General features: G+C 31.3%; 1 protein-coding gene across 5 annotated transcripts; it reads left to right on the plus strand.

Annotated features, from left to right (window-relative positions):
- Positions 1–5,717: 5,717 nt before the first annotated feature.
- LOC148198278 (zinc finger BED domain-containing protein RICESLEEPER 2-like) lies at positions 5,718–11,118 on the plus strand. Of its 5 annotated transcripts, none has more exons than XR_015779770.1 (4): positions 5,718–5,880; positions 6,020–6,103; positions 7,560–9,620; positions 10,633–11,118. XR_015779770.1 is itself a non-coding variant. In XM_088091608.1 (3 exons), exons 2-3 carry the CDS (start codon positions 6,053–6,055, stop codon positions 9,558–9,560), a joined length of 2,052 nt encoding a protein of 683 aa, XP_087947734.1. In that variant the 5' UTR covers positions 5,718–5,880; positions 6,020–6,052; the 3' UTR covers positions 9,561–9,734. The 5 variants fall into 5 exon arrangements, 2 of the variants coding, with proteins under 2 accessions (XP_087947734.1, XP_087947735.1); XR_015779771.1 differs by having other exon boundaries at positions 10,638–11,118; XR_015779772.1 differs by having other exon boundaries at positions 10,702–11,117.
- Positions 11,119–17,598: the final 6,480 nt, after the last annotated feature.

Raw genomic sequence — 17,598 nt, forward strand, 5'->3', positions numbered from 1 at the left:
TTAATTCATTTTTTGTTCAAATAAAAACTGAATTGAATCAATTTCTATTTAGTTTAAATACATGTTGTTGTGCAAGGTTAAACACACTATGAGTTGTGAAATGCTTATGCAATGCTAAATGATTTGAACTAAGCACATAGAGATAAGGCATCACTTCTTAAGAGATCAAATCCAAAAGGGGGATTGCACAATAGAATATATTGACACTTTGCATTAATTTGCAGATACTTTCACAAAAGCATTACCCAAAGATAGGTTCTATGATCTTAGAAGAGAGTTAGGAGTTATAGATATGTCTTAGAATTAAGATTTCTGTCCTTTTCAAGTTTTTCGTACTTCCAGTGTCTTTAATCGATTATCATAAGGATATAATCGATTATTCTGAGCTTTTAGATAAAGTCTTAGGTTCGCAAATAATCGATTATTACGTGGAATAATCGATTATCCTGGCTTGCAATCAAAACTAATTTTGTTAAGATATAGGAGGATAAGATAAATGGGGTTTAGGATAGTAACCGAACGATAACAGGGGCAACCGAAAGGTATCAACAAGAGAAGTCGAGCGGTAACAGAGGCATGCCAAAAGGGATTAATAGGGGAATATGTTTAGGGGGAGAAATTTTTGATTGACATCTTATGTCATAATCTTGTGATAACTGGTATCTATTTGAAGGGGAGATATATAAGTTTGTTTGATATCATGTTATTTATCTCTACTCTAGATAAATTATTATTTTCCCCTTATAATATTTGAATTGCATCTTTCTTTTGTTGAGGGTGAGCAACATTTAAGGGTGAGTACTTCTACTTGCTTTTTGCTTATGATCAAAAAAGGGGGAGAAGAGACAAAGTTCTAATGTAGTTACTACTAACCTGTTTCAATGTTTGTAAGTTTGTATACTATGCAGATACATAGAGATGCTTTTAAACAAGAGATTTTTTATCATCATAAAAAAGGGGGAGATTGTTACCAATGAGGAACATTGGTGTCTTGAAGAAAATGATTTTGATGATGTTACAAACTGAACAATCACTAGTGCAGAAAAGGCCTTTAACGTCATCCTTTAGACGTCCGACCCTCGAATATCTGACGTAAAAAATGACCGGTGGCATTTTTCGTAAATAAAACAACCATATATACGTCTGTTCTGGAGGGAACAGACGTCTAAAGACATATAGACGTCTGATGTGGGGGAACAGACTTCTATATATACTCATTTTTTAAATCTAAAAAGTCACTTTTTAACTCCATTTAGACGTCTTATCCCGCCAATCCGACTTCTAAAGACCTTTAGACGTCTGATGTGGGGGGAAACGACTTTTATACTCATTTTGAAATCTAAAAAGTCACTTTTTAACTTCATTTAGACGTCCAATCCCGCCAATCCGACTTCTAAAGACCTTTAGACGTTTGATGTGGGGGGAACCCATTTTTATATACTCATTTTTGAAATCTAAAAAGTCACTTTTTAACTCCATTTAGACGTTAGATCCCGCCAATCCGACTTCTAAAGCCATATAGACGTCTGATGTGGGGGAACCGACTTCTATATACTCATTTTTGAAATCTAAAAAGTCACTTTCTAACTCCATTTAGACGTCCGATCCCGCCAATCCGACTTCTAAAGACCTTTAGACGTCTGATGTGGGGGAACCGACTTCTATATACTCATTTTTGAAATCTAAAAGGTCACTTTTTAAGTCCATTTAGATGTCTGATCCCGCCAATCCGACTTCTAAAGACCTTTAGACGTCTGATGTGGGGGGAACCGACTTCTATATACTTATTTTGAAATCTAAAAAGTCACTTTTTAACTTCATTTAGACGTCCGATCCCACCAATCCGACTTCTAAAGCCCTTTAGACGTCTGATGTGGGGGAACCGACTTCTATATGGCTGCATTAAAACACCGCGAACACGAAGCAGTAGTTACGCGCACTCACTTTTCATCATCTTCCTCGCGTTTTCTCTCTATGGGCTACATTTTTCAGGTTCGTTTTCTCACTTTTGCCTTGTTTAAAATTAATTTTACTACGATTACATCACTCTTTGATGCATAATCTTTCATTTGAACCGATTAAAATGTGTTTTCGTTGGTTTTTGGTGCAGTTTTGCTCGTGTCCTTGGGCGACGTTCTTGGGTGGTGATTTCTTGCGTTTTGCACTCCTCCAATTCCCTCCACTACGTTTTTAAAACCATCCAATACAAAAAAAACGTACAATACATTCTCTTCCACTAAAATATAAAGTTGTAAACTCGAATTACCATGAGCTAGGAGCAACCCGAGAGGCCTCAAGCAGAAGAAGATCCAATCATATACGACAACATTTTAGACGTCTGATCTATAGTGTCAGACGTCTATATAGACATCTGACCTGTATGGATCAGACATCTATATAGACGTTCAACCTATAGGGTCTGACGTCTCATTAACGTCACCCATATAGACGTCGGACAACGATCAGACGTTAAAAGCCCAAAATAACAGACGTCTAAAGCCCTTTCTGCACTAGTGAATATGAAGACCCTTGTTGTCTTAAGTTTATAAGCACTCTTGTATGTTGGTCTGCGAGGAAAGGGAACAAGAGCCCAGATGCAAACCGAACGGTGTATAATAGTTGAAGACTGAACGGTCACGAACAAATGAAGGTCGAACATAGGACAAACACTAGCCGAATGCAGTTGAAGATCGAACGACGTATAGTAGTTGAAAGCCGAATAAGACAGATAAACACAACACATGTACAAGACCGAACAATATTGTGTCCAACTAACACTGTAGAATAAAATGCTAAGAGTTGGATGGTATATTATAATTGAGCCGAGCAGTGGAAAACTGTGAAAGAGAAGAAGAAGGTAACCGAACGGTATCAGACTGTGAGGGCTCGAGCTGAACGACAAAAGACGGTGAGGGCTCGAGCTGAACAACAGAAGGCGGTGAGGGCTCGAGCTGACCGGTGGAAGGTGAAGAACTGGAACAAACCGGTTGAAGAGTTAATATCCTAAATGTTCCAAGTCTCGCAGATAATCGATTATCACTAGCATTTGGGAGATGTCTTTTCAGTTTTTGACTCTGCATAAACCTGGGCTTATAAATAGTATTTTCCACAGCTAGAGCTGTGTACCTAAGGGAAGCTTTCTGTGAGTGAAAAGGAATCTATGCCACTTTTGAGAATACAGTTTGTTTGAGGAAGTTCTCAAGTGATAATGTGCTCTTGTCAAGTCTTGTGAATAGGAGAAGCTTGCACTTAGTGTATCTAAGGTCGGAGCGGTGTTCTCTTCAAGTTGGCTGAGCATTTTACTTTCGGTTTGTTTGTTAAAGGAAGGTTCTTTCTGTTCTTATTTGTATTTCATCTTATTGTAATCTGTGAACAATATTTTAGTGAAAAGGTTAATCACTATTAACGACTGGACGTAGAGTCTTTTGATTCGAACCAGGATATCAATCATTTGTGTGATTTTTTACTCCATACACTCTTTATATTTTCTGCCCATCAACTGTTCGATAATATTTTTTTAAAGAAAATTAAAGAAACCATTTTAATTGACCAAACATACTTTATGCTCTTTAACAATCGTAAAACCGATTACTCTTTTATTTCGCTATGCAAAATCGGTACGATTGTTCGAACAAGATTTAGCTTGAATTTTTATTTTCTGAAAACAAAGTTTTGAATATTTGTTTTAAATGTTCTTAAAATTAGGAAACAAGCAGAATTCATTCTAAGAAACAAAATTCCTCATTAATTCATAGGCTAGTAATAAAACCAATATATAAAATTAAAACTAATGAGAATAAAATTTGAAACTACTTAAAATATTTCGATAAAATCAAATCTATTTTTTTTATAAATATGTCGACATTTCCTTCAAATTGATGAATAACTAACGGTATATTTGGTAAACAGTCAATTTTAATTTTAAGAAAATAAATACAAATTAAGATTTTTTTTAATGTAAGTTATTTATCTTGTTGGTCATCTTATTTATTTGCATCCAGGAGTTAAAAAATGTTATTTTTTTGAAGGTAATATAAAATGATATTACAAATGTAAGACAGTAACTTTTATTATTTTTATAAAAAAAAGTTAAGATCTTAAAATTTATAACAATTAAAAAATATATTTTCAATGTGATTTATTAATTATTTTATTAAAAATATTATGGTAATAGATAAAATAATTTATTAATTTAAAAGATTATTTTGTTTAAAGGATTTTCTAAAAGATAAAAAAGGTTTATTAATTATTAAGGTTTATTTTATTTAAAAGATTTTCTAAAACATAAAATAGTTTATTAATTGTTTAATTTAAAAAAATTATTTCATTTAAAAGATTTTATATAGATAAAATTTGATGAATAATTATTTAATTAAGAAAAATATTACACTAATTCCCTAATATATAAAGTGGTTACTAGGGTGTATAAAGTGAATTAAATTCCATTAATATAGGAATATATTTCCTAGTTGTTATATTGATGTTTCTCATCTTTATATCTCTATATATAACGAGACACCTTATTTAATATATTATTTTAATTTATAACAATATATAGGAAGATATTCCTGTTTGATATTAATTGTAAAAGTAGAAGATAAAATAGTTAGCTTTCCACTCTTTTCTCGTTCATCAAACGTGGATTTTTTATTTTAATTTTAAAATATTATTAAAAATAAAATAGAAATAATTTATTTATAGAAAACTAGAAAACATTCTTTATATGTTATTATAAATTAAGAAATAAATAAATACAAGTTAACTTACTTTTTTGTATCTAAGTTGTAAATCGAGTTCATCCCATTTAAATTTTTGATATAGTTGAGTTGGAGAATTAATTACCTATAAGATTATAAAGATAAAAAAAAAACAATAAAGACTTTTACATAGCAGTTATGCTTTAGGTTTAATTATCTTTTTTTATCAAATGTCAAATTGGTTTTTTATTTTTTGTCTTAATTTTTTATCACTTTATTAAAAATAATTAATTTGATTCTTTCCATTAATAATGTATAAATTGTATTATATATTAATTTGTAATATTTTTAAAATTTTTTAGTCAAAGTTAATTTTTAGTTTCAATTTCATATAGGTTTTAGAGTTAATTAGTTTTTTCAAAATTATTTATTAAAAACATTAGTTTTAATAAAAGCATCCACATAAAATTATACAAAAAATAAATTTTATACAATTTGAAAAAAAATTATATTATATTATTTTTTCTAAAAATTAAACTAAATTAAATAAAAAAATAAATATTAAAATTAAATTGAAATTCTAACACTTGACACTTACAACACTTACAGTGTCACGCGAGATAACTTTAAATTTAATAGTTTGTGTACTATATTAATAAGACCATAGCAATAAAAAACATTTAACTTGATGATCTTTCGACTTATAATATTAATTCATAAACAAAACATTATTTTCATACAAAATACAATATGTTTTTAAGTTCATAGAAACACGATAGTTATAAGTTTATATCTTTGCAAAATGTAACATTTGAAATTTCCGTACCCATTATCCATATATTTATAATATATATATATATATATATATATATATATATATATATATATATATATATATATATATATCATATTTTATGGTACTAAAAATAAAAACAACCATATTTAGATAAACTTAACACATAAGAAGATATGAAAAAAAATTGTATTTACATAAATGAATTTGTTCCTTTTAACTTTCCACAATAGCAGATGAATAGGACGCTTCTGCCTCAGTGTGACCACGTTGCTTTCTCTTCTTCGTTTTCCTTCTTCTTCCCTCTTTCACCTTCCAATTAGGGTTTTCTTCCAAACCCTTCTTCAATCTTCTTAGCACTACACCGAATCCCACCCATTATCCAACGCGGTACGCTGTCTCTTTCCTTTTTTTTTTCTAGGACTCCATTCTCATGTTGTTTTCTTTTACATATATACATTTATTTTTATCTTCGTGATCTTTTATTCGTAAATAAAATAATTGATTTATGTTTTGTCGGTTGTAACAGGGAATTCTCTGTTGATTTAGCCAGAATTTCTTAATGGGTGTTTCAAACTTGTCTCAAAATCATTCCTTTGTTTATCTACGATTTGTATGGGTTACTTACTACTTAAAAAGTCGAAGTGTTCTTTTGGGTGTTCCCTTTTTGTTATTATTATGTTTAGTTTGTTGCCATAGGTTGAATTGTATGGTTGCATGGTGTTAGACGCAATTGATCTCATGACAGGGGTGGAAGTTTGCTTGCTGGAAAATGGTGAAATTTCGGTGATGAATCGATGCAAAGTGTTGAAGATAAATTTACTCAAGATTTCTCGTTTCTTAGTTTTAAAATTTGTAACAAATGTTCTTTTTAAATTCTTAGGTTTTGTATATCTTAATTTTATTTTATTTTTAACAGTGTCCTGTACACTGACTAAAAGTCTCTCTGACTAAATTTTAGTATTTTCTAGCATGGATCATGAATGGTATGGGAAATTTGTTAGATAGTATTCACTATATTCAACAAAATGCAAAGCAAACTATGATCTTACAACCAGCTTTATATTTTTTTGCTACATTTGTTTTGAATTTTTGAGATTGAATTCTACTGCATGTTATTTTCTATCAATCTGGGCTGAGTAATGAAATTTTGGACCTCGTGTAACTTTGTCTGATCTTCTTCACTTTCTAGTTTTTATCTTTGGATTTTATACAAGTATGTTACCCTTAGTGAATGAAGAATTCATATTGTGAGAAGGGATCATTCTCCCCTGCTGCAGTTGAGGATTAATTAGATAGATGTTGGATTAATTGAGTTGAATGAAATTTCCTGGATGCATTTTGTTATTGATGTATACATAGTGGACTTCGATGCCATTAGAAGAATCAAATTTCATTAAAGGATAGCTGTTACCTCTGTGGAATTGTGACAAACAACCCATTGTCTTTCTATTTTCAACTTTTAAAATAGAAATAAGCTTTTTTGATGTGATTGTTTCCATTATGCAGTTCTTGCTTCTTAAACTTGGACAGTGTCTGGTACTAAATAATATTACACTACGTAGGCTTCCATTGATGATCTAAGATACATTATGATGCCTAGAGGCAAGATTAAAAGTTTAAGCATCTATTATTTTGTTAGTCACTTATTGAACGGAAGATTACTTAGACTGTATCTGGAGCTTTGGTTTTAAAACTTTTAAACTAGTAGCATTGTATGCTGGGAAACTCTTGAATATTGTAATATTGAGTTTATTTGTAACTTTAGGCTTTTAGCGACATTGTGCCCTGTTCCATCCTCTTGTATTTCATCTTAACCCATCCCTTTCTGAATCCTTCTGATAATATCCATTCATATTTTTTTAAACTCTATATGAATATTAGTTCTGAAAACTGGACTAGGTATTCCTAACCTCCATACAGTAACAACTTTTTTACAATTTAGATTTAGAATCTCCTTCCAGTTTCATCATTATAAACACACATGCACCACATCACATAGCATACAGTACATTTTAACCATGTAAATGGAAATGTTTGAATTAAATTTGATAGGGGCTTTCTTTCAGGTTCATGCGATGGACATGTCTGATGCTGTCATTGTCAAATCTAGTAGGTTAAAATCGGTGGTGTGGAATGATTTTGATAGGATTAAAAAAGGCGACACCTGTGTGGCTGTTTGTAGGCATTGCAAAAAGAAACTTAGTGGTTCAAGTACCAGTGGAACATCACATTTAAGGAACCATTTGATTCGGTGTCAGAGAAGGTCTAGCCATGGCATAGCACAGTACATTTCTACAAGAGAAAAGAGAAAGGAAGGAACTCTAGCAATTGCAAATTTCAATATAGATCAAGATGCAAACAAAGATGACAATACCCTTAGTCTTGTCAATATTAAATTTGAGCAGACACAGTTGAAAGATGACTCTGTCAACCCTGGGACTAGTAACTTTGATCAAAGACGGAGTCGATTTGACCTTGCTCGGATGATTATTCTACATGGATATCCATTGGCTATGGTTGAGCATGTTGGTTTCAGAGCATTTGTAAAAAATCTGCAGCCATTGTTTGAGCTTGTGTCATTGAATAGGGTTGAGGCTGATTGTATTGAGATTTATGAGAGAGAGAAAAAAAAAGTTAATGAGATGTTGGATAAGTTGCCTGGGAAAATCAGTCTTAGTGCTGATGTGTGGAATGCTGTGGGGGATGCAGAGTATTTGTGTTTGACATCAAATTACATCGATGAATCCTGGCAGTTAAGAAGGAGGATATTAAATTTTATAAGGATTGATCCTTCTCATACGGAAGACATGGTTTCAGAAGCTATCATGAGTTGCCTAATGTATTGGGATATAGACCGTAAACTATTTTCTATGATACTGGATAGTTGCTCTACCTGTGATAACATTGCCGTTAGAATTGGTGATAGACTTCTGCAAAACAGGTTTCTTTATTGTAATGGGCAATTATTTGATATACGATGTGCTGCAAATGTTATTAATGCTATGGTTCAGCATGCTCTGGGAGCTGTAAGTGAAATAGTCATTAAGATTCGTGAAACTATTGGTTACATTAAAAGTTCACAAATTATACTGGCAAAGTTCAATGAGATGGCTAAAGAAGTTGGGATCCTGAGTCAAAAGGGCTTATGTCTAGATAATGCATCACAATGGAATTCCACATACTCAATGCTTGAAGTTGCCTTGGAATTCAAGGATGTTTTAATTCTCTTGCAAGAAAATGACACTGCCTACAAAGTCTGTTTATCTGATGTAGAGTGGGAGAGAATCACAGCAGTTACCAGCTACTTGAAGCTTTTTGTTGAGGTTATAAATGTTTTCACTAAGAATAAGTATCCAACTGCAAACATATATTTCCCTGAGCTCTGTGATGTTAAGCTGCATTTGATTGAATGGTGCAAGAATTCAGATGAGTATATCAGTTCTTTGGCGTCAAGATTGAGAAGCAAGTTTGATGAGTACTGGGAGAAATGTAGTTTAGGGTTGGCAGTTGCTGCGATGTTAGACCCTCGATTCAAGATGAAGTTGGTAGATTATTATTATCCACAAATTTATGGCAGCATGTCTGGAAGTCGAATTGAAGAGGTCTTTGATGGTGTGAAAGCTCTATACAATGAACATTCGATAGGCTCCCCATTAGCATCTCACGATCAAGGTCTGGCCTGGCAAGTTGGCAATGGCCCACTTCTCTTACAAGGTTCTGCAAAGGATTCAAGGGATCGATTGATGGGGTTTGATAAATTTCTCCATGAAACTTCACAGGGTGAAGGTACAAAATCAGATCTAGACAAGTATTTGGAAGAACCCCTTTTTCCACGCAATGTTGATTTCAACATACTGAACTGGTGGAGAGTTCACACCCCCAGATATCCTGTCTTATCCATGATGGCACGCAATGTTTTAGGAATTCCAATGGCAAAGGTTGCGCCTGAACTGGCCTTTAATCACAGTGGAAGGGTCCTTGATCGTGATTGGAGCTCACTTAATCCTGCTACTGTCCAAGCTTTGGTGTGTTCACAAGATTGGATAAGGAGTGAACTGGAAAATTAGATTGCTTTTTCCCTGCATTCTAATTGTACATGCCAATTCTCCCCATAGAAATATTCCCATGTAAGTTATATATCTTCTAACTCTACATTTCAATTTTCTTGACCTTTTTATACTCTGGTTCTGTTTAGCCATAGCATTATGCAACTTAGCAAGTTATTTTATGATTCTTTTGCATTCCTTACTAGCAACTGTTCTGGTAGTCTGTGGCATCTTGAAAACTTAATTTCTTATCATGCAAGGCAATACAACTTTAAACGTTTGTCTGCATAAAATAACCATTCTTCATCTATGGTGTATTTATAACTATGAATAGAAATTTTTTAACATCTCAGGAGTTTAAAACAACTCACACATACCCTTTTCAACCAATTAAGTTAGACCTCCTAAACAAAAATCATTATTTTTCATCAGTCGTAGTATTTAAAGGTGAATAATTGAACATTGCATGAATTTGTTTTTTTAAAACAAAACACTTTCATTATCATAATCTCCGTTGTGGGACCTCTGATTTTGGAAACACTAGTAACTGAACTATGTCTAGAGTTTGATTAGACCATGTGGCCTTTATAATTATCATTGATTTTACGACTATCATTTGTAGCTCACTTAGAAGAAATATGGGTGAGACATGAATATGTCTTGAAAAGGAGAATGTGTGAAGTCAAGACTTGTACAATTTTGTTTGAGTAATGGCTTGTGCACGTTAAGATAGTTTATATAGTTAAATATCATTTTAGTTTCAGTATTATTACGCAAACAAAATTGGAAATGATTTCTGTGCGAAACTTTAAAACATTTTGATCCTGATTCTTTTATTTTTTTTCATGTGACAAACGACACTCCACCTAGGTTGCCAGATATAATGACATGTGACTATCACGTGTTAAATTTTATTTTTTAAATTAATTATTTTTTTATATAAAATCCAGCACTACTTTTTAACCTTTAAAAGAAAACTTTTCTTTATCTGTTTTTTTTTTCTTATCCACCCATCAAATCTTCTCCATTCTTCCATTTCTCTACACTTCCAAATTCTCAAACAGCATCATCATAATCATTGTCACACATGCAGAGCAGATGCAAATTCATCAACATTTTCCAAGTCCAACTTTACACGGACACATTTTCGATCTTTTGCTAGATTGAACAAACCAACCCTTTTGGACGTTCCACCTTCGCGTTCACCATCCAAATCGAAGTCGCATCTGTAGCCTCCACTGACGCACCCCAAAATGTGAGCCATCGTGGGCCCGAGAGCCACCACTGGTCTCCTCCGACAAGTTCCGTTCGTCGTTGCTGCCTTGAAGATGCCATCACTGGAGATACTGTCACTGTTCAGCACGCCCAATAAGAGATGGGTTGCCCTCAATGCTGCCGCACGACTCGCCACCCCTTCCTCTGTTTACTTTTTGCCTTTGTGTTGTGAGGAAGATGGTGATGACAGAATAAGCACTGAAATTGAATTGGATTAAACAGTTTAATATTAAAAAAAATTAAAAGTACTTTTGGGAAAATGGACTTTTCACTGAAATTTTAAAATATACAGCTTCTGATAAGTTCAAACATTTGAGTTTGAGTTTATTCGTTAAGTGTTAGAGAATTATGTAAAAGCGTATTAGTTTTTTTAAATTTAAATTAACTTAATTAAAATCTATTATTTCTTCTGACTTTCAAATTGTAACTGGTTTTTAGTCCAGTTTTGGATTGGTAACAGATAAACTTCCGTTTAATGGAATCCATCAAATTCCTTAATAAGTGGAGGAAAAACATAAACATATCTTTCATATGTAGGAGAACAAAGGCAGAACATAATTTTCACGAGTTAATAATTTGATTAGGTGGGAGATATCTTGACTTCACAATATTTTTAAGTGCTAATTTTTTAACTCTTTATTTTAATGAAACGTAATTTGTTTGTCCTTTTTGTTGTAAGTTATAGTGAAAATAAAGTAAAGCTAATATATTATTATTATTATTATTGTGATTATATTATTGATTGAGGACCCACAAATAAGAAAATTATGGCACTAGATTTAGTTTCACTAACTAACCTTTTAACTATGAGAAGGAATAATAAATTAAGATAAAAAAGTAGAATAACAGAATAATTGAATTTACCTTCAATTTATTTATTTTATTAAATAAGAATAAAACTAAATATAATTAATTATTACAACCATAACTTTTTGTCCCGTTTCTTTTCCAAAAGAGAGAGAACACATAACAAGTTATTTGCAATGAAGGACATGTCGTTTTTCTTTTTTATCTCTCCATTTCTCAATGTTTCCATTTTTCTGGGAACTGCATTATCTCATTTTCACCAACTAACTACTTAACGTGTTTTCCACAATTTTAGTTTCACCAACCATTTTTTATTTTATTTTCTTGGATTTTAGATAATTGAATTGAGCTTTATTTGGTGTCCTTTAATTAATTTATCAGTATCAAATCATATAAACGCATTAAAACCCAGTTATATACTAAATACATAATAGAGTATTATTTGTCTAATAATTTTACTATATATAAAGAAAACAATTTTATAATTGACCACGTTATTAAGATATAGTTCATATAACACATAAAATATATTTATAATTATTATTTTCACATCCCAATATTTTAAGATTTTTGTATGTTCAGTTTTAAGTAAAGATTAAATATATTGATTAATGACAATTTTCGTTTTGGTCTAAAGTAGAAGTAACGATCTCTTTCTAATCAAATAAAATTGTTTCAGTAAATAAAATGTTTGTTATTATATATGTTATAGTTAATAGCTATAATTATTACTATTATAACATAAGATGGTTATAGCTTAATTATGATATTAAATCCAAGTTCCAAATATTTGGTTGTATTAAATATTTAAAGAATTTTTTTTATAGTGATTCTATTTAACTTCAACGAGATTGATCGTGGTAGAAAATTACTGTAGTCTCTATTGCAATAACATGAGACCTTCATATTATCTACTTAGCAAGAAATATTTTGTCCCTTTGCCTAAATATAATTCCTTCACGTCTCGAGTATAAATAATTTGTCTTTCAGTTTTGATGAAAAATACAAATAATTTCAATGAATTTTATTTTATTCCATGATATTAATGCTGAAATACCCTTCATTGGGGGCGTGTTTTAAATTACCTCTCTTATTTTTGTTATTAAATTTCAATGTTCATTTTTTTTATCGGCAAAATATATTAGTAGTAGATCACTTGGTGTGCTGTAAAATTTCAATATTCTCTTTACAAAATCTACTTACTAAAATTATAATATATAATAAAATTATAGCTTAAATTATTAATATTTTTCAATCAAGTTTAATTATTGATCATATAATTAACATAGAAAGGTAATTTTTTTAATTTATTAAATTAGAAATATTAATTAATCAATTAGAGTTTTGGAAAATATTTATATAATTAAGTGTTGTTTTATAAAAGTATATATTTTAAATAAAATAATTAAATTATAATAAAAAAATTGGTGAGAGTAACTATGAACTTTAACTTGTTTAATCATGATAGATCAATTTGTCTCTCTCCTGTTCGTTCCATTTTTAGTAGGTCAAATTAATGCATTTTGTGACTTGTATCATGGAATTATTTTGAAGGATGATTCACTATAACGTCCTTTTTTACTTTTTTTTTATGTTAACTATATTTAAGTTTTTTTATTTAAATATTTTTATAAGTAAATTAATAAATTATGAAAAATAAGATTTTGTAAAAATTAAAGGATGATTTTGAGATGTTAATTATTTTCTATTCTTGAGTTGTTTTGGTAAAATTATATCACAATCTCATGAACCATTGGATTAATATGAAATTTTCTGTTCAGCAAAATAATTTTATATTTTAGTATAAAAGTTAGGTCTCCACATAGTGTCTAGTTTTGAGTTGCTTTGATAAAAATTTCATTCCTACTTCATTAACCATTAGACAGATGACCCGGTTCACAAGAGATAGTACTTCATTTCGATTGTTGAGATTTTCATTTAAAGTCCTATAGTTAAGTAAACCGAAATAGAAAATAGGTGACACTAGTTTAAACTATGAATTTTTTTCTCTAACCACAAACCTCTAAATGGAAGTCCCAACGATCAAAATGAAATACTATCTTATGAACTCAACTCATAATAAAAATTTCATCTTTATGTAACATTTAATGAAGTAAGAATAAAAAAGAACTAGATAATATGTGGAGACCTAACTATTATACTAAAATGTGAGAATTATTTCTTTTAGCATAAACCTTCAATTGTAACCCCATTGATCATAGTAGAGAACTATATTTTAATACTATTATGTAAAAATTGCAGCCTAATCCAATGGTTCATGTGGTTGGGATCACAAATTTACCGAGACAACTCAAGAATAGGAACTAATTGACACTTTAAAATCATCCTTTAATTTTTACAAAAATCTTTTTTTTTCAAAATTTATCAATTTACTTAAAAAATCATATTTAAATAAGAAATTTAAATATAGTTAACATAATACATAGAGTGTTTCAATTCTCTCATCTTTTAAGAATTACGTTCTCAAAATTTTCTAAATTTCAATAAAATATGGGTAATTCTCCTTTCAAATTAGACTCAAATTCTACTATTTTTTTTCCAAGAATTATATTATTACTCTCAGGTAACCCTCATGCACTTCTTAAGCATAGGATATATAAACATGTCATTTATAAACTAAGATACACTTTTCTATATATGGTCTATAACATTCATCTCTCAAAACAATATCGACCTCATGCAACTAAAGTCATCAAACTATCATTTCTCAACAATCTTTTTAACTCTCTACGATTTACACACATGTTAGACTTGTTGGGTACAAACAAAGTCCCACATCGGATAAAATAAGAGATGAACATGGATTTATATACACATAACATATCTCCATTGTTAAGAGGCCTTTTGGAGTGGTACCAAAAGCAAATCCGTGAGGGCTTGACCCAAAGCGGACAATATCTTACCAGTGTGGAGATCTATGTGTATGTGTGTGCTGAACCTCCCTACAAATAGTATCAGAGCCCATTGTTTAGGTCTCGTGATCGGGCTCAGTTGAGTACGTCCCTCCATGATCAGGTGAAGCCTTGACAGGTGGCCAGTGGCACATAGCCTTCTTGTTAAGAGGCCTTTTGGAGTGGTACCAAAAGCAAATCCGTGAGGGCTTGACCCAAAGCGGACAATATCTTACCAGTGTGGAGATCTATGTGTATGTGTGTGTTGAACCTCCCTACAAATGGTATCAGAGCCCATTGTTTAGGTCTGGTGATCGGGCTTAGTTGAGTACGTCCCTCCATGATCAGGTGAAGCCTTGGCAGGTGGCCAGTGGCACATAGCCTGGACGTGAATCATGAGAGGTGGAGAGCAAGAGATGCTCAGTGTTTGACCATGGATCGTGAAAGAGAGAGTGTTAACCATGGTCAGAAAAAGACTTCCGCTGTAGCCCTTTGTTTGAGGGGAGGATGTTGGGTACAAACAAAGTCCCACATCGGATAAAATAAGAGATGAACATGAGTTTATATACACATAAAATATCTCCATTGTTAAGACTCCTTTTGGAGTGGTACCAAAAGCAAATCCGTGAGGGCTTGACCCAAAACTAGCCCTTTGTTTGAGGGGAGGATGTTGGGTACAAACAAAGTCCCACATCGGATAAAATAAGAGATGAACACGAGTTTATATACACATAAAATATCTCTATTGTTAAGAGGCCTTTTGGAGTGGTACCAAAAGCAAATCCGTGAGGGCTTGACCCAAAACGGACAATATCTTACCAGTGTGGAGATCTATGTGTATGTATGTGTGTGTTGAACCTCCCTACAAGACTTCCTATCTTTCTTTTTTACCAACTATACCATTGTTTCTCAATTTGTCACACCTAACATAAATTGTTCCTTCCATTAAATCTTAGTTTTTTTTTAATTTTTATACTTCTCAGCTGAAACTACCCCATAGGTGTCACTGATTCTAACCCCCTTCCAAACATAAAATCCAAAGAGAACTTTACTTCTATCTTGGGATGTAACTTTGACTCTTTATTTGAAAACCCATTTTGTAAATTTATATACCATTAGTAAGCTCTCATAACCACCTCTACTTGTGACTAAAACATGAACCTACTTACCTTAACCTACAATTATCTTCAAATTTGTTGTATAATATATTCATGGTATTATTCCTCCTTCATGCAATAAGCTTTCTTTTGATAACACCTCCACCAATCCTCTACCTTCCCGATCGACATATGTGTTGCATATGTAACTTTGTGTATTATCATACTTACTTACCATTTCACAAGAAAACATATTTTCAATTTTAAATAAACCATATAAGTTCCTACTTAGATTACCAAATAGGTTACAGAACAATATTCTACATTCTTATTTCTCAAAGAATAAAGAAACACAGATAATAAGCAAAGTTAGTCCCTAACCAGTTTTGGAACGATCTGCTTTGATACCATTACTGTAACGACCCAAAAATATTAGGCTTCTTATTTCTAATTTGATCCTTGTTTGATTAATATAAATATAATGTATGTTCAATCCTTGAATTTTTTTAACAAGAAGAAATGTAAATGTTATACTAATAGGAGAATATTTGGTATACATATATCTTAATGTCTCATACTCATATTTGAAGTCTCTCATTTGCTCTTCACCATCATCTACAAGATCCTCTACAAAGACATCTACCGATCCTCTACTCACGTATATAATTTGAACATATATACGATCATTGTAGGTGGGCATCAAAAAACCACAAAATAAATGAAGGTAAGCTTATTTATATCATAAAGTTTTATAAAGATTTAAATAATTTTTGTAATAACTATTCAGGATAGTTGAGTTTGATCAGTCAATATACCACATTGTATCAGCCATACAATCATAATCATCTATTGAAACCTTAACATGATCTAGACTTAATTTCAGGAATACTCATGCATTGACTTGAATATTCGTGTCAGTCATGCACCTGTCATGAATTTTCTCAATATTAAATTTAACATCAACAACAATATTCTTCTTATATAAAGCTTACCATTCTTATATGAAACCACCATGACAATGTTAATTCCTTTTCGTCCTTTATGTCACAATATTATTTAATATTGATTCTATAAACTAGGAACCTCCTTCGACTCTCACCACCTAAATCCCATTCTCTACATGAGTATGAGAGTTTAGTAGAATCAGGATGACTTCACTCTTTAGTTCACACTAAATGCAACCACACCTTATTGAATAAGACATCTCTCCTTAGGAATGATCATATTAATAAAATTCTCACAATCATAAGATATTTGTATCACATGATCGCATAGGTTTTTGGTATTTAAGTATAAATTATATTCTTTCTCATGCACACCCTCACTCTAATAATTCTCATACCATCCATTCTCATTAAGTCATAAAAAGTCATCATAAAATGTCATATTTCTCATTAACAAAACTAGAATTGAATGGTTATTAAGTAACTCAAAACAAGAAATATGTGACCTTTTATGATGAATTTTTATGACTTAATGAGAATGGATGGTATGAGAATTCTTGGAGTGATGGTTTGCATGAGAATAAATAAAATTTAGGCTTGAATGCCAAAAATCTATGAGATCATGTGATATAAATATATTATGATTGTGAGAATTTTATTAATATAATCATGCCTAAGAAAAAGTGTCATATTCAATAAGGTATATTGCATTGAGTTTGAATCCAGAGAGTGAGTCATTTTATTCTACTAAACTCTCATATTCATATAGAAAATGGGGTTTAAGTGGTGGAAGTCGAAAGAGGTTCCTAGTATGAGGAATTAGTATTAAATAATATTGTGACTTAAAGGATGGAAAAAAATTAACCTTTTCATGGTGGTTTGTTGATAAGTGTGATATACTTATTATTCATGCTTATTTTCAATCTTATATTTGCATGTGTTTTTCTCATGGGAAGATGTAAATTTTTCTGTTTCAGTTGAATATAATGTGTTTTTTTTTAGATTATTGTGTAGGAAAATGAAC

The sequence above is a fragment of the Vigna umbellata genome, chromosome 5 (assembly GCF_029865625.1).
Source record: "Vigna umbellata cultivar VRB3 chromosome 5, Vumbellata_1.0, whole genome shotgun sequence".
NCBI lineage: Eukaryota > Viridiplantae > Streptophyta > Magnoliopsida > Fabales > Fabaceae > Vigna > Vigna umbellata.